General features: G+C 43.0%; 1 protein-coding gene across 2 annotated transcripts in view; it reads left to right on the top strand.

Annotated features, from left to right (window-relative positions):
* CNTN6 (contactin 6) overlaps positions 1-27,790 on the top strand; it is a 131,788-nt gene that overhangs the window by 87,383 nt on the left and 16,615 nt on the right. For both annotated transcript variants that reach the window (XM_064724073.1, XM_064724072.1), the window contains exons 8-13: positions 1,598-1,782; positions 4,292-4,428; positions 8,753-8,882; positions 9,861-10,011; positions 25,105-25,232; positions 27,290-27,465. In XM_064724073.1, the coding sequence (XP_064580143.1) occupies positions 1,598-1,782; positions 4,292-4,428; positions 8,753-8,882; positions 9,861-10,011; positions 25,105-25,232; positions 27,290-27,465 (907 nt within the window). The remainder of the gene's footprint in view (positions 1-1,597; positions 1,783-4,291; positions 4,429-8,752; positions 8,883-9,860; positions 10,012-25,104; positions 25,233-27,289; positions 27,466-27,790) is intronic.

The following is a 27,790-nucleotide window of genomic DNA, read 5'->3' as shown; positions in this document are numbered from 1 at the left end:
TCCTGGCAAAAGGATTTTTCAGCAAATATCCTGCTGACAGGGATCTTTTCCAGCCTGAATGATCCTGTGGTTCTGTGCTGAGGTTTCTGGAGGAGACAGCACCTTTTAACAATTCCCCCAGGGAAAACAAACCCTTAGAAATTCCCTAGGAAGGAATGGTATTAAATATCTGAAATAGCTTTTGGTCTTGTTGGAAAGGACAATTAATAAACGTAGTGGTGACAGTGGCTGTTGTGCAGAAAGATCTGGAGTTTTTTAGAATTTGACCAAAATGAGGAAAAGTGGAATAAAATCTCAGATTTGCTTCGCAGCCCTTTGACTGGTTAACAATATCTGCCATGTCCCAGTCACTCCTGTTTGTAGGAAATTGTTCAGAGAACTCACATTTCTCCCAACTCTGGTCCTTCTTGCTCAGAGGAAGTTGTGAACATCACAGACACACAGACTCAAAATGCAGAAATCAGGCCCAAACTTCCTGAATTATTAAGAAATTAATCCATTCTGTATTTGTGACTTGATTTCTTTGTTCAATAAACAAGGACTTCAATTTGAATAATTTAAGGTGCGAGCAGGAATTAAAAAGGAATAAAAGGAATTTATTATTATTAAAAAGGAATAAATCCTTTGTAAGTCAGCACTGCAGGCAGAGACCTTGGAGACTGGAAACAAGGACTTGTAACTTCCATGAAAGTTGTGTTTTCAGTTCCTCTGGATGTTACTTCCAGCAGAAAAGAAGTCAGCATTGAGCCAAAGCCCCTGTAAAAAATCTAAAAATTGAATTTGTTAGAAAAGGAAACTTAGTTCAGTTTGCAGAAACAGCAAACAACTGTGAAATCCACGACTATTAATATTTCAAAGTGTTTTGGTGACATAATAGATCATGAAAGTGAGGCATCTATGGTTTGTGATATTACCAGAAATCCAAGATGTATTTATAGCTGCCTTCACACTTCACTGTTTTGTGGTGTATGGGATACATTGATCCAAATACAAATGAAAATGATAGAAAGCTTCAAAAACATGAAAAAAGAAATATTCCTTTTTTATCTCTGTCTCTTTCCAGCCTCAATGTTTTGTTCTTTCCTCACTCAATTCTCTGTCTGCTCTCTTCTACCTTGGCTCCTGTTTTTATATTTAGATTTATTGGTATTTTTAGATCTTTTGAAATCTTGGCCAATATTTCCTATTTTGGGGTATGAAAATGCCTTTAGTGCTGCAGGGAATTTGTTTGCTGGGAGAACCAGTCAATAATTCAGAACTTCTGTGGTGTTTATTTGGACTTGCAAAGTCATTGCTTCAGTGTCACAGGGCTTAAAAACAGGTTTGAGCCCCAGGTAAGAGTTACTAAGGGGAAAACACAAATTGGCCTAAGGAAAAATCATAGAACTGGCTGAGGATTTCATCCCTCTTTGGACCTGTGCTCCTAAATAAACTGGACATGCTATAAAGTCTCAGTCTTATATGAACCTCTGTATGTCATGCTTAGGATTTATTTCTTTTTAAAAAATATTGCTACTCTCAAGAAAGGATTTTACATTCTTTTTCCTCTGCTGTAACCAATGCTGTCTCTTTTTCTCCAATAAATACAATTCCTTAGTCCTGTCCCAAGCATTAGCTGGAGGAGGTCTGATGGAAAATCCTTGGCAAAGAAAATCCAACACAACAGGACTGGGGGAGTTCTTGAAATCCCCAACGTTGAGCAGGAAGATGAAGGTTCCTACGAGTGCATCGCAGCAAACACCCGAGGAATAAACATTGCAAGAGGTCAATTATTTGTCTATGGTAAGCAGATTAAGTGAATTTTGCTTTTTAATGAAGAGCAGGATGGAGTTGTGCTGCATTGTGCAGATGGAGTCTCCCAGCCCCTTCCTGGAGGTAGAAAGTGCATGTCAGGTTAAGCTGATTAAAAACTGATTGGGGGCTCTCAGTGACCTTCACTGAGTTACAGCCTCAGCAAATAAATAGAGATATTTTACATCAAAGCTGGGATTGGAAGGGGGGGAAGTTGGGAATGTTAATAAAAGCAGAGAGGAATCCCTGTGCAGGTGTGTGAGACAGGAAAGGCAGGCAGGGATCTGTTGGGGTGTTGGGAGGGTCCCCAGGATGAGATGAGAGATGAGAATTTCACCCCAAGTTCTCAGAAGGCTGATTTATTATTCTATTCTATTCTATTCTATTCTATTCTATTCTATTCTATTCTATTCTATTCTATACAATGATATACTAAAACTATACTAAAGAAAGAGAAAGGAGACATCAGAAGGCTAAAACAAGAATGAATAATAAAAACCCGTGACTGACCAGAGTCCTGACACAGCTGGACTGGGATTGGTCATTAAATTAAAACAATTTCACATGCTGGGTAAACGATTCTCCAATCCCAAAGCAGCAAAACAAGGAGAAGCTGAAGCTTCCCAGGAGAAGAAATCCTGGCAAAGGGATTTTTCCTAAAATACCATGGTGACAGGGATGAGTGTCCAGCAGAGATGCAGGGAAGGTGGCAGTGCAGGTGATTTCACCTCCTGCTGTCCCATAAACACAGCAGGACAAAGCAGAGGGAACTCATCCCATTCCTGCCTCTCATCCAGCTTGGCTAAAAGTGGAGAATGACCTGGGAATGTTCTCCCTTTCCCTGTCCCTTCCCATGGGCATTGTTTCCCTGCAGTCCCACGGGATGGTCCCTCGTGAATGAGGGCACTTTAGTGGAGCTCTTCACACCCAGGGAAAGCAGCACACTTGGACAGGAATCAGAGGAGAGATCTTTTCTTTACCTCATAAATCTTTCAAAGGAGAAAGCAAAAAAAAAGAAAATGAAACATAACAGCAAGGAGAAAAAAAAAAAAATCACAGCAAGCAAGACTGAGCCTCCAGTTAACATCTGTTGAGAAGACTCTGGCAAGCATTTTCCCTTTTTTTTTAAAGTAAATCTCTTCTAATGAAGAGATGCAGGCTTTGCTGATAAGCTCCCAGGCTCCTGCAGCCATGGCTAATATCAAGATATATGCCAGGAATAGAACAGTCTGCTGCTGGTTTAAATATTTCATTATTTCCTTGCTTTCAGGGGGTAGATTTTGCGCTTGTTGCTCACTAATTTTTTTCCCCACGTCAATCAAACAGTTCTATTAAATTTAAGTTCAGTAGATTACCTGGCCGTGATTGATAACAGCACAGGCAATTATAAAATTATGATCAGTTAATTCAATCTAAAACAATGTGCTTATTAACTGTGCTTTGTACATTAATTAATAGCTGTTCATGGAGCAATGTATAAACAGCACTCATGAAGCCTTGGCATGAGGTTTTTTTGTCATATTAGGAGTGTGCTGGTGAATTATCTCTGTAATTGATTTCCTCTTGCTCCTTCTCTGTTCTCTGGGGGTTTTCCTCTGGAGGAAGGAAGGCTGTGTCCAAAAAATAGAGATTCTTTCCTGGACACTGCTTTTTGTGTGATCCCTCCTGAGAGCAGTACAAATTAAATGTAATTCGAATGCTTTTACGCAGGGGGAACTCTGTCCTTAAAGGATCTTTGGGCACCTGAAGGGGCTCCAGGAGAGACTTTGGAAAAGGGATGGAGGGACAGGACCCAGGGAACGGCTCCCACTACAAGAGGGCAGGGATGGATGGGATTTTGGGGGAAATCATTCCCTGTGAAGGTGGGGAGGGCTGGAATGGAATTCCAGAGCAGCTGTGGCTGCCCCTGGACCCCTGGAAATGTTCAGGGCCAGGTTGGACATTGGGGCTTGGAGCAGCCTGGGAGAATGGAAGGTGTCTCTGCCATGAATGAGGTGTTATTCGGTGTTATTTGGTGTTATTTGGTGTTATTTGGCTTTATTTGGTGTTATTCATTCTCCCCAGGTCTCCCCTCCAACCTGCTCTGAATGTCAGAGCCTTCCCAAGGGAGCTCCTGCCCAGCTCAGCCCTTGAGGCTCAGTTGTTTACAGAGCTCCTGCAAATTCTGCTTTTACACCTCAGTGAATTTCTACAGAGGGAAACTTTGCAGAAATGACATGTCTTGGTGCTTTCCTGATTTCTGGCATCTAAAATCACCATTTCTGCACATTTTGGCCACAAAAATGGATAAAATCTCAACCAAACTCCTTACCCATGAACCATTGATTTCTAAAATTTTCCCAAGCTTGCCCCAAAGTTAATGCCAGAGAATTGTTGTACAGAATTCACCTGCAGTATAATAAAAATGTGTTGAACAGATATTAATTAGCCCTGCTCAGTTCATTAATTAATGGCAGCATACTTTTTCTCCTGCTTAAAATGCTTTGCATATTCTTTTCAGCACCCCCTGAATGGGATAAAAAAATCCAAAATGCCTTTCTGTCTCTCTATGACAGTTTATTTTGGGAATGTAAGGCAAGAGGAAAACCAAGCCCTTCCTACAGCTGGCTAAAAAATGGCCAGCCCCTCATGGCAGAGGTAAGATTCCTGTCTCCTTTGATTTCTTCCTCATCTTTTCATTTGTTTGTTTGTTTGTTTCATTATTTAGTCATTATATTAATTTCACAATATATTAATTAATTTTCCAAAATAGGTAAATATTAATATATCAAAGTAAATATAATAGCACAAACAAACTCTTTGCAACTCATAGCCTCAATTCTTGGACTTCATCCTTATTGGAAATGTATGAAATTGCAGTTTAGAGAGAGAGAAACACCAATTTCTTAATGCAAATTATTTAACTGCTGCAATATATGGCTGTAGGTATAGAAAGGCTTAAAAATACGAATTATAATTGGTGAAAGAATCACTAAATACATTTGTAGACATAACCTGCCGTTTGGGGGACTGGTAGGATGCCAAAGGACTGGAAGAGGATTCCAGAGCTGAAATTGCAAAATGCTCAGTGTTGAATTGCACTTTTCTTCTGTTTCTGTTCCAAATCAGTAGCTGGGTGGACCTTTGGTCTCATGCAGAGTGCTGCTCCCCTGCTGAGTTAATTCTTCACCTTAATTAATCAGTCAGCTCTGAAAATCAGCTCCTTTTGAGGGTAATATTTGCTGTGCTTTGTAGCAGGATAACCCAAAGAAAGCGAGGCCAAGGTAAAAGGAGGAGCTGGATAAGAGCAAAATGTCACTTGAAAGGACCAAGTGGGAAGGGAGGTAGGAGAGCAGGAGGAGAGGGGGAGTTTGGAGCTCAAACACTTGGGAACCACCTTGAGATCCTTCATCAATCAGCCAGTGTCGGTTTTTCTGGTCTGTTTGAAGGGCCTGGAAAGGCCCGGGGTGGCCTTGGGGCAGCCCGCGTATCGAAGGACGAGAAGAGGCTTCAGTTCTTCTTTCGATTTTTATGTTTATTAATTGTTTATCTAAAAGATTTTCTTTCGGCCCGACAGAGCTCTGCTCAGCAGCCAGCCATGAGCACACTGTCCCCCCTCCGGACAGTCACCTATCTTTATACCCATAGTTACGTGTACAATATTTATCATTTTTCCCCAATACCATTTATTCCTATTGCCGGGTGCACTTTTAGTAATGACCAATCCCAAAGTGCCACCATCACCACAGAAGATGGAGGAGAAGAAGAAGAAGAAGAAGGACAGGACACGCCCCAATTCCTCCATCTTACTTCTCTAAACCCCCCTGTACAGAAATCCTAAACCCTGTGTCTCACCCTCTAATTAACCAATCCCTTCACCATTCACCCCGGTGAAACCCTCCTGTCCTCATACAGGTGTCGTCTCCTGTGTGGGATCAAAGTCCAGCCACCAGACACTTCTGGAACATTCCAGGACTCCCGAGCCCCCCAAGGGTGGTCTCGGTGGCTCGGCACCTCAGGACTGAGATGCTGAGATCCGACAAGCCAGGTCTTTGAGAGCCCAGCTTCCAGGCACAGTCCTGGGGATCCCAGGCTCCATCCATCCTCCGCCTCATGGAGGAGATCTGTGATAAGAAGCTTTTTGCATTCTGCTGAGGCCAAGTTTCCTTATTTTTGTTTGATTTTTTTTTAATTTTATGGAGCACCCACCCAGCATCTCTGGAGCACACAAGGGCTCATCTGCGAGGCATTTTCACTTGGATGGAAAAAAAAAAAACTTTCTGTGATTAATTCCTGCCTAGCAAGAGCACATACAGGAGAATTTCCAGAACATATGGGCTAAATTAGCACCTGCTGGGCTGCAGAACCAGCATTTATTTGATTTAGTTGTGCTTATTTTAAGTTGTTGGAGTAGGGTCCAATCTTCCATATAATTTTCTGCTGGATCAGTCCTAAACAGACCCAACCTGCATCTGGGGAAAATAGCCAGAATTTACCTGGACTGCAATTTTTCTGAACCTGCTCATTGTAGTCATTGTCACCTTTTTCTGAGCGAGATTATCTTGTTTCTCTCTCTTTGAAGGCAGCAATATTTAGAGTCTGTCACTCTTCAATTGCAGCGTTTCAATAAAGAGGAATGAAACGCTCACAGACACATTTTCAAGCAGCATTTTCACAGTACTTACAGTGTGCTGTAAATGCAATTCTTCAGGCAACAAAGTGCTGGATGTTATTGCTCAATGGACAGAATGGACACTTTGGAGGGGAAAGTACAAGGGAGATGTAATAAAATATTCAGTTTGTCGCAGCACCCCGCGTGTCGGAATTCTCCCAGGAAGAATAACATCCCGACGCTTTTCACCCTGGGGCTGGTTCTGATTGTCTCCTCTTTGTCAAAGCTCTCTGCCTGACCACCTGGCTGCTCACCCCAGCACCCTCCCTGCTCCTGTACACCGTGTGCTTTATTCTTCCCTTTGTCTGCCCGGCTCAAAAGGGAACGGTGGGGAATTTGGGATGGGGATGGAACGCGAGCCTTGCTTCAGAGAGGGGGTTTTGTATTCAAAGGGTGTTTGTAAAAATAGAATGCATTGAGAGCATAGCAAACAGCCTGGAGGTAAAACTAAGTATGCAAAAGATATCTGTAGCCAGAGCCTCGGAAAAAATTATCAGAGGCTAAGTAATGTAATGTTGTTAATTAGCTTGCCACACACCAGCCTTGCAGCCCCAGGCTGTGCTCTCATCACATTTCCAAGCTAAACAAGCTTGGGCTGGGTCAGTTCGGGGTTGGGAGACCTCCAAGGAAAAGCTGGGGTGTTGGAAAACATCTGGATGTGTGGGCTGACCCCAGAACCCCCAGAGCTGGAAAGGGGGGATCCTGCCCTGTGCCCAGGTGAGCCCCCACCTGCAGAGCTGCCCCAGCCCTGGAGCTGCTGCAGAGCCCAGAGGAGGCTCCAGGATGAGCCCAGGGATGGAGCAGCTCTGCTGGCAGGAAAGGCTGGCACAGCTGGCATTGCTCACCTGCACAGGAGAAGCTTTGGGTGACCTCAGGGTGGCCCTGCAGGGCCTGAAAGAAAGATGGAGAGAGAATATTTACAAGGGATGGAGGGACAGGACACAGGGAATGGCTTCAAACTGCCAGAGAGTGGGTTCAGATGGGATATTGGGAAGGAATTGTTGGCTGGGAGGGTGCCCAGAGCAGCTGTGGTGCCCCTGGATCCCTGGCAGTGCCCAAGCTGGACATTGGGGCTGGAGCACCTGGGACAGTGGGAGGTGTCCCTGCCATGGCAGGAGGTGGAAGCTTTAAGATCCCTCCAACCCAACCCATTCTAGCATTCTATGACAGATTTTCAGCACTTCACAAATCCATTTGAGGTGCTTGTAGCTGTTCATCAAACGCTGGAGTGCATCCCCAAACCGTGCACTCCAAACTCCTCCATTCCTGCTCCACAGGCAGGAGAGCCAGGCTGAGTGAGAAGCAGCATCCTCCCCGTGATATCTGCTGTTCCAGCTTGCACTTGGTGATGGGATTTATATTCCCCCTGGGTATCTTCCAAACTCATCTGTTTGGGGGAATGTTGTTTTTTTTTTTTCTCCTCCTCAGTGCTCCACTTTGCAGTACAGCTATTATTGTCTCCAGAGGGTAGTAATTGTAAAATCACAAGATATTTAGCTTTAAGTTATGATTGCAGCATGAAACAGGCTTTTTTTCTGTTTTCCAAAGCAGAGCAAGTAAAACTTCTTTTAATACACCAAATTCCAAGCTCTGGTCCAAATATACCCACTGTGCAGCTGCCTCTGTTTCAGCAGAATTGCTGAAGAAAGTTGGTGTGTGTAGAAATGCAGGCCTGGAGGAGGCACATGCTCTCCCTGTGCTCTCAGCAGCTGCCTGGGGCTTTCCAAGTGGAATTTAAGTGTTGGCTTTCAGTGGAGCTTTTCCTGTGGCTCGTTTCTCTGTGACTCAGGGTGTGATGATGTTCGAAATGTTGCTGTTATTGGAGCACCTCTCCTGTGGAGCCTTTTGGATCACCGAGGGTGATCCTCATCTCATTTAGCTGATGGGATGATGGAATGGTGTCCCACCAGCCAGGGATGAGGTGCTGCCTCTCAGGATCCTGAAGATGCTCCAGGCTCCCAGTGTGGAGCATCCCTACAGGGAACTCCTTCTGTGCCACCTTCATGGAGAAGGAAAATGACATTCCCAGCTCAGCAGTGCAGGGAAACACATGGAAAACCTGGAAAAACTGCTGTAACATGTGCCTGGATTTCCTGAGCAGCTGGAAGAGCTCAGAGGGCTGGAAATACAACCACCACCACACAGAGGAGTGCACATCCCATTTCTGGTGCACCCATCCTCATTGCTCCCAAGAAAGCAACATTTCTGCTTCTGAATCCTGATCAGGTGCATCAGTGAGACACTAAAACACCTTTTGTTTGTTCACTCATCGGCTCTGTCAATGTTTTTTCCTTGTTTTTCTCTTATCAGGAAAGAATTCAAATAGAAAATGGGACTCTCCTCATCCCCATGCTGAATCTGTCAGACTCAGGCCTCTATCAGTGCGTGGCAGAAAATAAATATGACACCATTTATGCCAATGCTGAGCTGAGGGTGATTGGTGAGTAAATGTCACTGAAATGTGCAGGTACCAGTAAAAAGGACACTTGTTGAAAAATGTTTGAATTTAACAAAAGAGGAGATGAAACCTGGCAGTTCAAACCTGATATTTCTTTGCTTTTTGCCCATATGGAAATGTGGTTTTTTTAGTTTTATTTCATGCTTTGTTTAGGGAAAGAATCTAATCCATGCATGATCTTTTTTATTATCACATATACACCAGTTTAATGAATGCTGTTTCTCGCTTAGTTTGAGTTATTAATGGTTATTCTGCAGGTTTTTAAAGTTATTTCAGAAAGCAGGGAAAATAGCTTTAGCTATAAACAAAGAGCATATGGCAAATATGGACATAAACAAGAAACATGGAACAGGGAATCTCATTAATGACAACCAGAGATGAACATGAATGGAGCTTGCTCATATATTGTAAAAGTATTCTGTTCTAAACTTCAAAATGTAAAGTTTGCTCAACAGCCAAATATCAGAGCTGGTAAAACACAGACTTCAGGAGCACCCAGTGCCTTGTGTTTTCTCCCGGTTCAAGAATGAATTTTCACATAAGCTGCTGGAAAAATAAACATATTTTCAGAAAACAGAGTAGATCTCTGAAAAGAAAGCCAGAACAGAACTGTGCTTATGACAGAGTACTCTCTGCAGATGAATATATGTGGCTGAATCAGGAGTGTGAAGTTTATCCTGCTCAGATAATCTTGTTTTCCATCATGGATAGATCACTTCTCCCAGTCTCCAGATTTCCTCAGGAAAGTTTGTCAGAGGACACAGCTCTAGGTAGGTAGACAGCTTTAGAAACAGAATTAGAATTCTTTGGTACTTAGATGCATTTTTAATGTTAGATTTAGATTTACTTTTGCAGAAATCTAAAAGCCAAAACAATCATTGAATCTTCTGGCTGAACTCAAAGAGAAAAATCTGGCAAGTTCCTTTAGTAACACCTCTTCTTCCTTCTCTCTCTCTTTAGCTGCAGCCCCGGATTTTTCCAGAAACCCCGTGAAGAAGCTGTCTGTTGTGCAGGTTGGAGGGGAAGTTACAATCAGTTGTAAGCCCAGTGCTTCTCCCAGAGCCGCTGTTTCCTGGAGAAAGGGTGCGGAGGTTCTGCGCCACAACAAAAGGTACGGGCAGCAACCAGCGGCTGGGCCGCTGCATTTCCTCTGCTTTGACATCATTTAGAGCTGATTGGAGCCCAGCTGGCTCAGGATTGCTCTTGGCAGCTCGTTGGTGGCAATGCCAGAAGCCTCTTTGTGTTTAGGGTGGCTCTGGAGCTCTGTGGGTGCAAAGCGGGGTGAGCTGCGGGTGATGATGGCGTGATCTGTCCGTCTGTGCTCAGCATCCCTTAATCCATGGCCAGCATGGGCTGGAGGGAATCAGCCTCACCAGGAGACAGCCAGAGAGGTGGGATGTGCCCCCAGGCTGGGGCAGAGTTGCTGTGCAGCTCTACAGGCTGGACAATAACCCCTGGCCTCCCATCCTGTCGCTCTCGTACAGGCAGGATTGAGCTGCTGGCCCAGCAGTGACAAGGCCTCACCAACTGCTTTGGGTCAGGTGGGCTTTGGTGAGAGCCAATTCCTCATGGCTGAGCTGCCAGCAAGCATCTCCATTATTGTATTTCAATGCCCTCAGGCACAGGGTGGAAACCCAGAGCACACAGGGAATATTTCTGTGTCTGCTCTGGGGTGCCCTGACCTCAGGGCAGCACTGACTCTGACCCTCATTCATGGAGAAAATTTCCCAGACTTCAAGATAGACTGGAACCCACAAAAGTGTGAAATAGATTATAGAGAGCAGTGTAGGTGTGTCACTGGGTGAGAAATTGAGGTTTTGGGATTTTTAGTATGTTGAGGATGGCAGCAAGATGGAGGGCACAGGGTGTCATCCTGGGTTTCTTCTTCATGCTTCTTCTTCCTTCTTCTCCATGGGTTTGGGTGGCATTTTGTCATTGGGCAGCAAAGTCTGCATTGCAGCTCTTTGGGATCAGTTATTGGGTTTAAATGGAAAATAATCCAGGTGTCAGTTCTTAATTGGATAATTTAGTTTTAGGAGACATTGTAACAAGAGATTGTTGGCCATTTTGTGCCTCCCAATGAAAAGCTGCCAAACTCATGGTTGTTCTTCTCTTTTACTGATAAAACTGGTAAAACTTCTGTTTTACTGATAAGAAATAATAAACACCTGAGTCCAAATATGAACTACCCTCTCAAGTGCCTTCAGTCCAGACCCAGAGAAACTGATAGCACAGGGTGGGGTTGTTGGGGTGGGCAATCCCCATGGAGTTGGGCTCCATGATCCCTCTGAGCCCTTCCAGCTCAGGCTTCTCCATAATTCTATAATTCCACACTAATGGCAATTAAATGGGGGAATATTAAAATCAAAGGGTCTTGCATAAAATATCCCTCATTTCTGTCAGTAGCATACAGGCCTGAGGATATTTCCATACACAAATGGAGACAGATGGATGAAATGGGCAGCAGTGTCTTCAGAAGTGCTGAGAATGTCTGAGAGTCCTCCTCAGCATCTCTTTCAGCTCACAAATATAACAGCAACCCTCTCTTGTCACCTTCTGTTGTCAGCCTTTGAAATCTATAATCAGTAATTCATGAAGCTCTGGCAGCTGAGCACAGATTTTCACACAGGACCACTTGCTCAACGAGGTTACTTTGGGTCACATCAGACTTAGAATGATGATAATTCTCTAAAACATTATCCCAAACGGTGGCACAGAGAATTGTTTCCCTATGCCACACTGCAGGAATGTACAATAGAGATAAATCACAGGAGTATTTATGAAAGAAGGAGCAAATCTGAGAATTTTACATAGGTGCTGGCGGTGGAAGTGAGAAATTTGGGTGAGCAATCCATCCCATGGCCAAAGAGAACTTTCCAATGGCTTTTCCCCCTTTAAGAAGTGGCCATTTTATTTTCATTTTAACCACTCACGATGGAAAACACTTTTCTAACCAGTGTTTAAACAAATCTCTATTTGTCTTCTGATTGCATTTTGATTGTGTTGCCTATTCCATTGGCTGAACTAAGCCTGGATCTTGAGGTTCCACTACTCTGATATTCCCCACCTGATTTACTGATATAAGAAATATTTACACACTCTGTACAGTATTTACTTGTGCTCCTGTATTAATTTACTAACAATAATTCTGAGCACACTGTAATTTCTGAGTATCCCAGAAGGCTCCTGCTGCTGGGCGGGAGCAAATAACAGGAGCAGGATTTACAAAGGAGGCAGAGTTTAAACTCTCTGCATGCACATTATTGCCAGTGTGGCCACTGGTGCAAAGTGGAATTTATGAGGCTGTTTGATTATTAAATGACAAACTGGCTAATGCCGTGGTTTAAAAAGGATGGGAGATAAATCAGCAGTACAGTGTTAGTCCAGAGATCTCCCTGACAGAAAACAAAATGAAATAAGGGTTCGTGTGGCTGTAAAGTACATGGCTAATTAAAGTGCTGGAATTACACATAAAAAGAGAGGGAACATGGTCTGCCTTTCTCCACAGATATGATTAAACCCTGACAAAGCCTATTTCTGCTCCCATTTTATCGTGCTGCAATTATAACCTTTATGGGCTCTTTTATTGGCCTTTTTTAAAATATTTGGTAGGGTTATAGTTGCTAAAAAAAGGGAAAACCAATCCCTTCCAGTTCTGCGATGGCTCATTCTTAAATAAGTCAGATCATGCAGCTGCTTTTAAATTATTTAGACAAATTTAATCTTTTGTTAAAGAAATCATGAAACCAGACCTATTCCACCCAAAGGGGAAAAAATATTCCTTCATTTTCCTCTTTTTCCTTTCACTCCTGATAATAGTTTATTCCTGATAGTCCTGAATACATGGTAACCACTCTCCCTGATCAGCTGAACTCTTGATATCACAGGAGATTACATTAAATTCAGTTTGCAAGTGTGTAAAGAGAAGTGTGCTAAATAGGAGCACTAATTATTAGATTTTCCATATTAATATATCCACAATTAAATATTTTTAATTAGATTTCTTCTGAGTTCTTGAGGTCAATTTTAAGTTTCCAAAGCTGCAGTATTTGGGCCCTTGCTCTCTGAAAAATATCTTAAAAATTTTTGAAGGGTAATTTTCTGCATTTCTTGCTGGGGTTCAGCAGTGAAGGTCCTCAGCCCTCAGGCCCCTCTTCAGGGCAGAGTTTTCCCCAGCCCCATTTGTCTTTCCCATCCTTTTTGTGGCTCCATTGCTCAGCTCTTCAGCAGCTTGTCTGCTCTCATTTCTGTAAAACACTTCATTGCACTTGAAGCACACATGTAAATCCTGCAGAAAATGCCAAAATAATATTTTTTTAATGTTAGATGGTGAAATAAAACCTGGACATACCAGTTCCAGACCTGTTTATCATTCCCAGCCCTCTCCATTGAGTTTCCCTTCCAAATTTTCAGCAATAACTCCATTCCACTGTTATTGGCAGGGTTCAGGCCCCAGTAATGGGATTTGTCCATGGTGTTGGCACCTGAGAGGGAATTCCAGGTTATCAGCTGCAGGAATCCAAGGGAATCCCACAGTGGCTCCTCCTGCTGGTTTTCCCTGCTCCCTCCTCCTGTGATTTCCACCAGTTCAGCTTCAGGTGCTCTCTTGGGCAATTATCCTCCTTCTTTGGGTCAAAATCTGCAGAAATGGGGTTTGGGTAGCAATGCCACTTCTGCAAGGGACAGCTGGGATAAAGAACTTTTCCTGGCGTGTGCTGGGGGTTTGAGCTCAGTGTAGCAAGGAAACACAACAAAAGCCAAGCTTTGTGTGCTCCAAACTCCCTTCCCGTGGAGTCTGACACAGATCTCAGCTATTTTCATGTGTGTCACATCCTCAGTGCATGCAACAGGAGCTTCCTTCATCTCTCTCCTCGCTTCTATCCCCTCGTATCCAACTGAGGGAACAGAAGAGAAGAAAGGAACAATTCATATATTAAATAAAACAAATTTTCAAGTCTAGACACCAGTCTCATCACAAACGTCTTTGTGCCTTCAGTGAATTCAGATTTGGGACTCTCATGGAAAACTTCTTTTACAAAAATTCCTTTTGATGGGAGCATTTTAATGGAAGGGAATTGGGGCTGGTTTTGCTTTGCCAGAGAGAGGTGCTATTCCCCCAGCCTGGGCTGAGCATCCCTGAGCCCTGCAGTGAATGCATGGAAACATATGGGATTCACTTCACTCGGAATTTCAATGAGGAGAGCTGAGGGAAAACTGAGAAATGAGGTAGGCTGGAAGAATGCATTAGTCATATACAGCACTTTCCATGCATTAATAATCAGTAATAAGCAAATATTCATAATTTAAATTGTTTTTGGGGGCCCGGACAAGAAGTGCATTTAGAGATCATAAAATATGCTCAATACTTGTTGGCTCCAAGCCTTGCTGGTAGGACACAGCTCAGTCCCAGCTCTGTGAGGGATGGGAATGGATCCTCTGCCATAAATACAGCTGGTGAATTCTGTGTCCTGTGGCACTCTTGGTTCTGGTGTTTTACACTCAGGTTATTGCCATTAATCTGAGGAAACATGGGAAAGCAATGAGGTGGGAAGCTGCATTTCTTAAATTCCATGGAAAGTGAGTGGAGCAGATGTTGTGATGGGTGGGGGAATTATCTGGGAATTGCTGAGTTCTTGGAGTATCTGGGAATTGCTGAGTTCTTGAAGAGTATCTGGGAATTGCTGAGGTTCTTGGAGTATCTGTGAATTGCTGATTTCTTGAAGAGTGTGAATTGCTGAGTCCTTGGAATATCTGGGAATTGCTGAGTTCCTGGAGCTGCCCCTTGGAGCCCAGGCTCAGGGGTTCTCCTGCTGCCAGGGGAGCAGCCAGGACCCAGTAGATTTCCTTAGGATCTGTTCCTTAGGATCTATATCCTCAGGATCTGTTCTCCCACCCCACACTGGGCCACCCCTTGCTTGTGCTTTCCTTCTGCTCTTCCACTGCTCACAGCCAGATTCCAAACCCAGCAGCATTTTAACACATTTAAACTTTTTTTTTTTTTTTTGGTTATTTGGGTAAAGGATTGTTTTGTGTCTGTGGAATTAGACAAATTAGAATTAGACAAATTAGAATTAGACAGACAGGGAGTTAAAAAGTCTGCAGCTCCTCCTGAGGGGCAGCTCCAATCTCTGTTCCCTGGGACAGGGAATGGCTGGAGCGGTGTTAGGGCAGGTTTAGGTTGGATTTTTGGGAAAGGTTCTTCCCCTAGAAGGTGTTGGCACTGCCCAGGGAATGGGCACAGCCCCAGAGCTCCAGGAGAGATTGGAAAACCCTCCCAGGGATGCCCAGGGTGGGATTTTGGGGTTGGATTCTGATCCTTGTGGGTCCCTCCCAGCTCTTCTTGTGCTGTGATTATTGGTAAACAGGAGAAGTCCTCACTCAATGGCCTGATCAAACACAAAATGCATTGTCTGTGAAACAGCATCTCAGCTCCAGCCAATTTGAGCAGAAATGTGTCAGGACAGTTCAGCAAACTTCAGGGAAGCATTTCAATTACCAGAATGTCAATGCTGTTGGTTTAGCTTCAGAATATCCGTTATCCTTAAAAATAAATTAAAAAAAAAATCTGCTTGGGGAGGAATCAAGACCAAATGGATAGAAAATTCTAAAATTTGCACTAGTCTGCTAACAAAGGAGGAGATTGATGGCACTTGACTATTCTTTAGCTGAAGTCAATATGCAGCCTAAGGGAGTTATTTACTTGTTCTTGGCAGGTGCCTCCCTCTCAAATGAGACACCAAACTTAGCTGAGCAAAGCTGAGGGAATGAAATCCATCCACAGTGTCTGAAAAAAACCACAACTGCCCTAAGTCAAAGCAGATGAGTGGCACAGGCAAAGAGGAGCCAGGCTGCTTAGTGCCACAAACCACCCTGCTTTCCTCACCCCCTGCTTGCACACAAAATACCCCAGATATTTGCATGCAGATACCAAGTTCCATATAAAATCTATTTTTCTTATGATATTCCAGAACTTACTGTTCTATTCCCAGCTTTCTACAGCAATGCAGTTGGGTGACTAGTAATTTTACTATTATTTTATTTTTTAAGTCTGTTTTTTGAAGCCTGGATTAAGTGTGTCTCTGTTTTTATCCTCCTTGCTTTTCCAGTTTTGCATAGCTTTGATGAGATGCCTTAACCCTTCTAGTTTATCAGTGTCTGTGTGCTTGTAAAGAAGTTCATTTCCTATTTTAGTATTTAAATAGAGCACTTGAAGTGTGGGCACCAGCAATCAGAGCAATTCCAGCTATCTCAGACACCACTGCTGAAAGTCAACACGAATACAAATTAAGCTTATCTGTTGATGAAATCCCACTTTTGCCTGGAGAACCATTGGGATTGATTCCACCTCTGCTAAATTTGATTCATCACTTCAGCTCCATTCCTTGCTTACAAACAGACTGACAGGAATTAAAAGGACGGATTTACCTGCCTGTTTCCAGTGTTTGGTCTGAAGTTACTCTTTAAGACTCCTACAAACCTGGGGTTGCTGTTTAGAGGTGTTTTTTTATCTCTGAAACCCCAGTGTCACAGCACATTTGGTGCTAACCAGACAAGCCCCACCATCACACCATTCCCCAGGGAATGCTGAGAGCTGCAGGATGGATTTTCTAGCTAAAAATATCCATTGGTCCTGGTTTCAGACAGAAAACAGAAGGGAATTGCAGAGAACTGGGAGAGGCAGTTCCAATGCATTTACTGAGGATTTATTTGCTCTCAGCAGGGAAGTTTGTCTGGTTTTGGGGTTTGTCTGGTTTTGGTGTTGGTTGTAGGCATTTTCCAGTGCCACTGGATTTTGGAGGAACATCACACATGGCAGCAGCCACAGGAATCACCAGAACTGCTGATTTTGGCAGAAGTTTTACAACCAAAGGCTTGTCAGAAAACACCCCAAACTCTCCTGAAGTGCTTTCAGTCTTCCCTTCTTCTCCATCTTTCTGGTTATTTTATTCTTGTTCCCCACGCTGAGAGTGAAGGCAGGGGAATGGAAACTTTGACTGAAAGATGAGGAGGGAGATAAGGAGAAGGAAGAACGAGCACAGATGATGGGAAGAAAAAAAGAAATACTTTATTTTTTTTCTTCTTTATCTTATTTTCCTTTGTTTTCCCCCTTTCTTCTCGCTCTGTTCTGTTTCCATTTGAAGTCAAGGCACTGCAGAGTAACGAGGAGGCAGGAGGGGACCCCCATTGCTACCTGACCCAGGCAGCAGCCAGAGGATATTGGAGCAGGGGAAGACAGCAGAAAAGGGTTTTTCCTTTCTTTTCTCTCTTCTTGGAGAGTTTCACAACAGAACCAGCCAACAAACCTAATTTCACCCTGCACTGCTGAGTGCTCAGTGCCAGTGTTTAGCACACCAGGTAATGGGAGCGTGGAGGAAGTAAATGAAGCGGATGTTCTCACGTGAAAAAGAGGATTTATTCCAACTCCCCTCTGCAGGGCACCTCTCTGATGCAATTTGAAAATGCTCCCACTCAAGTTATGACAGCATTGTTAAGGGAAGCCTTTCCAAGGGGCTGTCCTGCTTGCTGAGATGTCCCAGGAAATCTGCCTCTCTTCCCTTCAAAAGGAATTGCAATAATCCAATCTCCAGTGAGTGTCAGTGCTGTGCCCTCTCCCCCTTCCAGTGTCCTGTCCCTGCTCCATGCACATTTTCTGATGGATGTTCAGGATTCCATCCAAATCCAGACAATCTCAGTGGATCTTTTTCCACTGAGCAGGCTGGGAATCAAGGTTCCTAATTAGGAGTTTGCAGGAAAAAAAAAAAAAGTGATGAGAGAATTCTACCTTCTGTGCTTCTCTTCCAGTCCAAGTTGTGCTGCCATGCACATTGTTGCTGCTGATGGTATTGCTGCAGCATCCAAAAATGCCAGTGTGGGATGGAAAATATGCACCAAACTTGGAAAACCTGCACCAGATTTGGGAAGCATACACCAAATTTGGAAAGCATGACCCAAATTTGGAAAACATGCACCAAATTTGGAAAGCATGCACCAAATTTGGAAAGCATGCACCAAATATGGAAAACATGCACCAGATTTGGAAAGCATGCACCAAATTTGGAAAACATGCCCCAAATTTGGAAAGCATGCACCAGATTTGGAAAACCTGCACCAAATTTGGAAAGCGTGCACCAAATATGGAAAACATGCTCCAAATTTGGACAACATGCACCAAATTTGGAAAACATGCTCAGAATTTGGAAAACATGCACTAATTTCTTGTGCCTGTTGGTTGGGCTCCCCCTGGAGCTGCAGGAAACCTGGCTGGATGGGGTTTGGAGCACCCTGGGGTGGGGGAATTTGTCCCTGCCCATGGCAGGGGTGGAATGGGATGAGCTTCAAGGTCCCTTCCACTCCAAACCATCCTGGCATTCTCTGATTCTGTTTTGGGGGTTTTTGGTCTCTGATTCTATTCCAGGGTTTCTGAAATCCAAGCAGGGCCATGCTGGTGTCAGCTGCTTGTTGTCTGGACAGAATTCCTTAAGGTTACCTGTAGGTTTTATTGTTCTTGTGCTCCTGAAATGTGTTCTGACAAGCAGAGGGAAGCAGCTTCCTGCAAGTGAATGGAACTCCCACACAGAGGGCAATTCAGGCCCTTCTGTACTGGTTAAATTCTACTAAAATCCCATATTAAGGGCTTAGTTTTACATCTGGAGTGAATTTTGTTGTGTGAAGGGCTGAGTCAGAGCTCCTGATAGTGCCTGGATCATAAAAATGATGATTAATGGTGGGATTAGAATAGTGGCAGTGTGGACATCCCATCCTGCACTGGAACAGCTTTTGTCTGATGTAGTGGAGTTACAAAGATTTCATAAAACCAGCAGAACTTGGAAGATAAAGAAATTGGCAGCTGTTTTATTTGGCAGTTCTGCTCCTTTTCTGCTTTTCTTTCCCATACACACAGAGGTGCTGTTGCCCAGTATTCCCTGGCTGCCAGCTCTGGGACGTGTCACCACAAGACATTTGGGCACATTTGGGTGCTTTTGTCACTTTTTTCCTTTGGCCATCGCAGAGGAACATCTGCCTCACATTTAATCCTTGAGTGTGTTACAGACAGAGCAAAACAATTTTTGCTATTTTATGTTAAAGGCAGCAGCAGCTCCTGAAAATCCTGTGTTTTCTCTGGAATCTGTATGATGGAGTACAGCTCAGTTCAGATGGCTGTATATATTTACATAAATAAATATTTGTGGTCCCAATTGCAGGGATTTGATGCAAAAATAATTCTATTTTTAGGAAGAGAGGGAGAATTTTAAGAAATAGGATGGAAGAGTTCTAGCGTCACGTTTAATAATTTCTAATAATATTATTTTCTACAATATTTTAATAAGAGTATTCAGCTGGATTGTGTTTTGATCCAAATAGTTAAAAGATTATAATGACATTTATTTGATTCCCAGTTAATTGTCAGTCAACCCTGAAGCTCATTTATATCAGCATGCAGATAAGGAAAATCTTTTTAAGCTCAGTTTATTAAATGGCAACACTATTAGCATACAAATTATGCTCAGAATAGAATAAACAGGTACAAAGATCATTAACATATGATACAGACAGTCAGATCTCAGATGGGATTCAGTGGGACCTTTTCAAAAATACCAGGGCTGTCAGCAGCAGGGACAAGTCATTCACTCAGCCAAACTTTGCTCACATTTCCATCTGCATAAATCACTGCTAATTCCAACTCGTTTGGGAGTTGTGCTCATCCTTCTGCCCCTCACTCACTTCCCTTTGTAGTTTTTTAATGCAGCCTCTCCTGCTCCTCAATCTTGGTAAAATTAGAGGAGTCAGATATTGTCTCAGTGTCTGGCAGCATGTCTGGAGAAATTTATAAACAATATATCTCTTTGCACAGCCTGGAAATAAAGAGGGGGTTTGCTCCTGAGCAGCAAAGGGAGGCTGAGCAGACATGGTTTCAAATAGGATTTCTCAGATAATAAAAATTACTTTGCCTCTGATTTCATCAGATCCAGATTCCTCTCTTTTTATCAGCAGAGCGCCGTGATGAGGCTTCAATAAGGCTGGGAGGTGTCAGATGTGAGAGCAGACAGGAGACAAGGAGAGGGAATCTGTACAAAGTACCAGGGTTACTTTATTTGGAAAAGAATTACACCCTCGAAGGGAGAGCTGCCCTTCTGGCAGTGCTGAAAGCTGCAGAATCCACCCAGTTTTACACGGATCCAGCTCAAGATTTTGATGGGGATTTCAAAGCCCTTTGCTGTTTGAATCCATGCATTTCATATCCATGAATTAACATCCCCCTCTCCCAAAAACACATTGGCTGAACAATGCAGCAGTGCACAAAGCTACCCCTGCTGCACTTTTAAATCTAATGACTTGACACCTCTTTCTTTTCTCAGATTTTATTTCTTCCCTCAGCCTTGTTAAATACATATTGTTCTTTCATGCTCTTAAGATCAAAGCAAATAGCCATCAACAATCTTTTGTTCACACGAGACAACACGCCCGGAGATGCTTTGTTTGGCCTGGTTAATTAAAAGCTGCACCTATCATCCCTGCTTGATTTCTCAAGTTCTTTGCTTAAAAAAGTATGTGTGACAATTTTAATGAGCTCTCACCTCTTCCCCACAGCCTCTGGCTTCTGCACAAACTTTGCAAACTCTTCTTTTTGAACGTCACACGGAGCTCTGGCTCCAGCAGATCCCAGGGAAGATGTTTGTTTTCCTGCCTGCACATGGAGCTCATCCCCTGATGGAGGCACTCAGAGGGGAATTTCAATATTTATATCTGGTGGGTTTAAAGTGAAAGAGGGTCAGGTTAGATTAGGAATGAGGAAGAAATATTTTACATTGCTGGTGACAAAATGCTGGCACAGGCTGCCCCTGGATCCCTGGCAGTGCCAAGGCCAGGCTGGATGGGGCTTGGAACAACTGGGACAGTGGAAGATGACCCTGCCCATGGAACTGGATGATCTTTAAGGTCCCTTCCAACCCAAACCATTCCACAATTCCACATGGAATAATATTTCTGTGTATTCCCAACTTGCCCTCTGTGCAGGAACTTTGCACGAATAGTCAGAACTTGATTTTCATCTCTTCTTTTGCTCCCAGCAGCTTGGTTTAATTGAGCTGCTCACCCAGAGGTAGCACCAGGCAGGAGGACAGGAGAAAGCAGGACTCTGATCAGGATTTAAGCATTTTGTAAATTAGAAATGCCAGCCTAGAGTTAGGCTGGGCTTAAGCAATCCCTTGGTGCCTCAGAGCTTTATGAACTCAGCTGGGCCCTGAGTTCTTCCTTCTCCTCCTTCTTTCACAGCTCTGCATTTATCAGATCTGCTTCACATCTTGTGCTTTTGGGCCCTTGACAGGCACTTATTTACTTATTGAGAGAAGTCCAGTTTTCCTGGCAGGCAGAATATTCTCCTTGCATTGTGTTGGACAAGTTAAACTTTTCTGTCTCGTCACAGCACTTGGAATTACCTCGTCTTGTGATGCAGCTGCTAAGAATTATTATCTATAGCCTTCACACAGCCTCAAATGTTGTGAAAAGGAATGGTTTCCAGCAGGTGAGGCGTGCCTTTCACAGCTTCTTTTTAAACCATTTGTCAGAGCTTGATCCAAAGCCCATTAAAGACAATATTCCCACAGCCTTGTGCATCACAGCTCCCTGATTTGGGAGAGAAATGGGAGAGGACAAAGTGCAGCCCCCTGAACCCACCCAGGGCACACAGTCCTGGCTCTGAGGGAGTTTAGGGCAATTTTGCTGTTCTTGGCACCCAGGGCAGCATTTCACATTTGTTGTTTGTCTTCTTGCATTTGAAATGCATCATCTCGATTTTCTGCTGTGCTCTGTCTTCCCATCCCTCTCCTATCCCAGACCTCAGGACAGCTGGAAATTTCTCACTTTTTAAAAACATTTTTTTTTCATTCCTTTCCCCACTAAACTAATTACAGTGGAGTTCTTTGTGCTGTTACACAAATTCTGCCTGAGTGTCTTATTTACTGCTCGCTCTAATTGTTGTTAGGTAGCGTGACCTGTTTCAAACAACTCAGGAGCTTTTATTTAGCAGATTTTCTCTCTGCTAAGCTCCTTTTTGATCCATTAAAAGAGCCATTCCATCCTCAGCCTGCCCAGCCATTGAAATATTGTTTCAGAGCAGCATTTCTTCAGATCAAACGTGACACTGCCAGCTCCTGAGTGGGTACAAACCCCTCTTAGTGGCTAAATGAGAGAGATGGGAATTATCAAGGTCTCAATTCATCATGAAGAATACAGGGATGAAAAATCTGAGGCATGACCAAACTTCAGTGGAAAAGCTGTAACCAGAATCCACAGGGGCTAAGATGGAGCTTTCAAAGCTTCTCCCCTTTGCTATTCTGTATTTTACTGACTGTTTTTTCCTGTGTATTTATCTACACTGAAGCCTTTGGGGTTGGAGATGGTCTTTTTATATTTTTTTTTGCTTTATGCCACTTCTGGATTTTAATTTGCACCTAAGAGCTTCTAGGTGCAACTGCAGTAAAAGTAACAGGTCATCAATATTTGATGGAAAGACACCGAGGTGGCTTGCTATGAATTATTATTCAGGTGCCCAATTTATGAACATTTGCTGATTCACACTGGAATCTCTTTGGGTACTGTTTGATGAACACCATATGTTACCCAGCCACTCCATTGCATCCTCTGTTTTATCACCAGCAGTTTTTCTGGTGGGAAGATGGGAAGAAAAGCAGCATTAATGCAAAAAATATTGCAGAGGCAGAAGGGGAATGCTTGGAAATGTTTCTTCATGCTCAAAGCTGCCTTTGGAACAGCCAGAGGTGGGTGAGGGAGAGGACCCAGGGCTGCTGTTGATGCTCAGCTGTGACACCAGCTCAGTTCATGGGATCACAGAATCATGGAATATCCTCAGCTGGAAAGATCCCACAAGGATCAGAAACAGCCCCAGGTGCCAAGATCCAGCTCCTGGCCCTGCCCAGACACCCCAAACCCCACCCTGGCATCCCTGGGAGGGTTTTCCAGAGGCTCCTGGAGCTCTGGCAGCCTCTGTGCCCATTCCCTGGGGAGCCTGGGCAGTGCCAGCACCCTCTGGGGGAAAAACCTTTCCCAAAAATCCAACCTGACCCTCCCCTGGCACAACTTCATTCCCCCTTCCTTATCCAAACAATACCCTTCACCCTTCTCCTGTTTTGCTCAGTTCCTGTTCAAAATGATGGATTATTAAACCTGAACTTATTCCCTCACTGTACCACGAGTGGCAAACCCAGAGCTGCTGCAGCACCTGGTGATTATTGCCAAGGAAACAAAGATTTTTCACCGAACCCTAAATCCCTTCCCTTCCCAGCTGTACAGGGACATCTCTGCTTGTCCCCCAAATACACCCTGCCCTGCTCAGGAGCAGACCTTTGTTAAGATGTGCTTAATTTTAATTTTAATTTTCCCTCTAATTTTATGAATTCCCACAGGGAAAGGTCAGATGATGGTGTGACATGTGAAATTAGGGGGGTATAAGCCAGAAGATCAGCAGAAATCCAAGTTTAGTGCTTCTCCTTCCCAGCTGAGCTGTTGGGAGGTGTGACAGGAGCAGGACAAGGTCTGATGTGTGTTCCACTTGCAGTTACAAATGTACAAATGCCAGAATGGGAAACAGAAACACACTGTGATGGGGTTTTTTTTGTGTGTTTAATGGTTCTGATGCTGCTGCCAGCTCCAACTTCTGCTCTTGTGATTGTTCATTTCCTTTAATAATTCAGTACATCACCCAATCTTATGTTGTTAGTAATAAATATTAAATACCCAAGCTGTGATGCATGAATTAGATATTTTCTATTTTATGAAAGGAGCCTTGTATTAGAGTTAAATGTCAATTAAATGAGGGATATAAAAAATGATGCAGTGCTGCTGTGAGTGAATGGAGCCTGGTTTCCTGTGGAGTCGTGGCTTACACTGAATTTTTTTGAGTGTAAGGAAATGTGGCATTGGGTGCAGATTCTCTAATGCCTGTTGAGGAATGAGCTTAGTGGCAAGAGGAGGTGCACACAGGGACCCTGACCCCATTTTTATGAAACTTCCAGGACCTACATGTCTTAAATTTCTTCTAAATTCAGAAAAAAATTTATTCAAGTTCCACATTTACTATGTGGATGTTGAAGAACTGGGGGAAAAAACCCCAAAATATTACAGAATAATATTTTCTGTGCTAATTCATTGCTAATTCAGCTGTGATTTTAAAATCCTCTACTTTTGGATGTGTGTTCTGTGTGATTCTGTAGAAAATCCCCCAAATCCTGAAGTCCTGCCCTTGTATGTGACAGCAGAAGGGTCCAGGCACAGTGACAGCTTATCCCAGGAAATCACATCCAATCCTTGTCCTGACTTATATCCCAAAGCATCTCAAAAACATGAAAAAATAAAATATGAACAAGGTCAAAAATTAATTTTGTCCATAAAAGCCAGGAATGGTCCTGAAATTACCATTAAATGCAATTTCTCCAATTCTTTGAACACTGACATAAACAACTCAGTAACTCCAGTGTGGTTTGGGGGCCCCATGAGACAGTGATGGATTTGATTTGGCTCCTTGGCTTGTGAGGTGGCATTTGAGCACCTCAGCCAGTCTGATAATATCTTTTAATAATCCTGACAGAACTCCACAGGCAGCTGGGCTCACACACAACCTTAGCTTGGCTTAGGAGCACTGGGATCTGTAAAAAAAAAACCCAAAAAACAACAAAACCATGGTAAAATAGAATGCAAGTAAGTAGCAAGTTGAGTCTTTTGACTTTTTCTTGAGATTCCAGATTTTGCTGTAAGGAAGTCGCCTGGAGAAGTGAATGATCAACCCCAGTTTGCCAATAAAACATTTCTAATATAGAAATTAATAAGCAGAAGAGGCGAAAATTGGTTAACATAGATTCACCTTGCTGTAGAGGGGGAAAATCATAATGGAAATATTAAAATAATAAATATTTAAATACTAAAAGTCGCACTGCATTTCTGTTACTATTCCTCGGCCAGAAGTCTTCTTTATTTCTATTTTCCTATTGTTGCCCAGGAAATTGTGGATTCCTCATCCTTGGAAGTTCCAAGGCCAGGTTGGGCAGGGCTCTGTCCCTGTCCCTGTCCTGTCCATGGCAGGGGTGGGATGAGCCTTAAGATCCCATCCAACCGAAGCCATTCTGGGATTCTGTGGTTTTAAATAAAAAAAAAAAAATTAAAAATAAAAATTTTGTTTGTTTTTCCCCAGGGTGGTGCTCCTGGAGGATGGCAGCCTCAGGATCTCCAACATCTCCAAGGTGGATGCTGGGCTTTACACTTGTGTAGCCACGAACCAGTTTGGAACTGCCAGAAACTCAGGGAACCTCATTGTTAAAGGTATTTCAGCATTTCCTTCTTTTATGGACTGAGATGAACTTCAGAAACCCTTCCAACCCAAGATTCTCTGATTTTGTAATATTTTATTTTAATATCCCTCTTTTCAGCAGTACCAGAATGGTGCTGTATCCTGCAGTGTGAGCTCCTCTTTAAATTTGCATCTGGCAAAAATCTTTTAAATATTCACCTTCTGACAGAGCAATTAGCACTGATCCAGCTCAGAGTGTGACCTGAGATGGGGCTGCAGCACAGCCAGCGATGAAAGCACCAAGAACTTCAGGGTTTCTGCAGCTCTGACCTCATTAAGGTTCTCCCCCTTTCACATGCCCCATACATTGTGGCAATATGGGAAAATCCCATTAAAACATGAAAAAAAAACCCCAAACCTATTTTGTTTGGCATTTATGAAGTTTATTAAAACACCGAGTAACAACATGGTATAAAAATGATCTTGTTTGCAGGGAACATTTGTTTTTGTTTCCCCTCTGGAGAAGTTTGGGCTGTTCAATTATAGGCCTCATTGCTTCAGCATTATTTTCAACTGAAATGTCAGAACTTGGGAAAGCATGGCTAATGTGCAAATTAAGTTTATTGCTGCTCATTGAGTTGTTTATTCTTTGTGGGAGAAGTCTTTATTACACCTCCAGCACTCACATCTCCCCTCTTTTCTCCTCTGGAATGGGATTTGCCATATAATGCATGTTTGCTGTTGCTAAGCAAGATAGATGGATAAGGCAGAACCAAGAGCTTTTAAGAAGCTTTTAAAAGTATTTGAGATAAAAGTTTTGAAGGCAAGCCTATAAAAGAAATAAAAAATATCACCCAGGTGAACATTCTGCATTAGTGGGCATGAGGAGGATACAACAAGAGGTGCAAGAAGATGGGAATACCATAATAAATTAATTTATGTTTTGTTATCACTACTAAAAAACACACTTCATGCCCAAAAGCCAGTGTAAGTCCCAAAGGGACAATTTTCAAGATTTATTTGGTGGAGGTAAACAGCTTCAGGCCAATAATAAAGGAGATTTCTTATGATAACAGCAGTGCCCAAGGCCAGGTTGGATGGGGCTTGGAGCACCCTGGGGCAGTGGGAGGTGTCCCTGCCATGGCAGGGGTGGCACTGAATGGGATTTTAGGTCCTTTCCAACCCAAACCTTCCCAAAATTCTGTGATTTAAGAATCACCTAAATTCTGAAGTTAAGCTGTGATGAGCACTGAACTAACCCAGCTCGTGCACATTTCCTTCTCCTCCTCTCGCATTATTTTCAGATCATATTAATATTGTTGAAGTGATTCTGCTCTCATTTTCTACATGTGTCTAAATTCTCACCACTTTACAACACTTGCATGCACAAAAGCTTTATTCAAGGGAATTGCTTACAACAAAGTGGTTGTTATCTCTAATCTGTCTGCCAGTCATATCAACAAAAGTGCAGCCATATAAACCCATTTCTTTCCCCTTCAGTGAGCTGATACTTCCCTTCATAAGAGCTACAAGTTTGGGTCTCAATGTAATGGGTTAAAAATGATCAAATAAATAATTTTCCTGCCTGGGAACGTCTTTGAAGCTGTAACTTGAGCAGTGCTGTGGAGTAAAGTGCCACTGACATTAATACAGATTAAGGATGTCAATGTGTAAAGTAAGTGGAGATGAACAGCAATTTTGCTTCTGCTGCAGTTTTTGGCCAGTAGGATTCTTCAAGTTTGGAGAAGCATGGGCATGTTTTTAAGAGAAGTCTGAAGCTTTTGACTGAAATCATAACTATTGATTATGGGCTTTATCAAGTAGTACAATTTAGAGTGTTCCTAATATAAATATAAACTAATTTAGGGTGTTCCTCTCACATCTGCTCACTCTCAGGCACACAATGTGGTCGTGGTACTGCCATAGGAGTGATCTAAAATCATCTCTATTTTAGAGAGAATTCCCTTTATTACAGAACATTTGGGCCAGTTTGAAATCATTTCCCAAATGGCACAAACCTCCTTCAATAGCTGCTATTTTTATAAGTATTTCAATTAAAAATATATACATTTTTTTTTTGTCTCCTCAGACAGGACTGTGATCACAATTCCCCCCTCTGACACAGATGCAACAGTTGGAGAGAGCATTGTGCTGCCATGCCAGGCGTCCCACGACCCCTCCCTGGACGTGGCCTTCTCGTGGTCATTCAATGGCCAGAGGATTGATTTGAGCAGGGGAATCCATCACTTTGAAAGGATTGGAAGGGTGAGTTTCCCAAACTCCTTCATGAAACTCTTTGCCACAGTCTTTACACGACACGGGTGTTTATCATAATTCCTCCTTGGCTGTTTATGTGCCTGGCAAATCACTGTTTCTTTACAAGGGCTGCAAACATTTATTTTTCTTCCCTAAATTTCATAAAGGCACTTGAGTTATTTGTGAAGCCATAATAAAAATGTCCCCATGAAAGAAACTGATGATAGCTATGAATATTTTAATTTAAAAGCTGAATTTTGTATTAATATTGAGCAATTTATAAAAATGCCCAGTATGGAAAGCATGTTGTGAGTGATTAGTTTACTTTTTTTTT

This window comes from Zonotrichia leucophrys, chromosome 12 (assembly GCF_028769735.1).
Source record: "Zonotrichia leucophrys gambelii isolate GWCS_2022_RI chromosome 12, RI_Zleu_2.0, whole genome shotgun sequence".
NCBI classification, from domain to species: Eukaryota; Metazoa; Chordata; class Aves; order Passeriformes; family Passerellidae; genus Zonotrichia; species Zonotrichia leucophrys.
The sequence above is the reverse complement of the archived record's forward strand: the minus strand, read 5'-3'. Positions and strand labels throughout refer to the sequence as shown.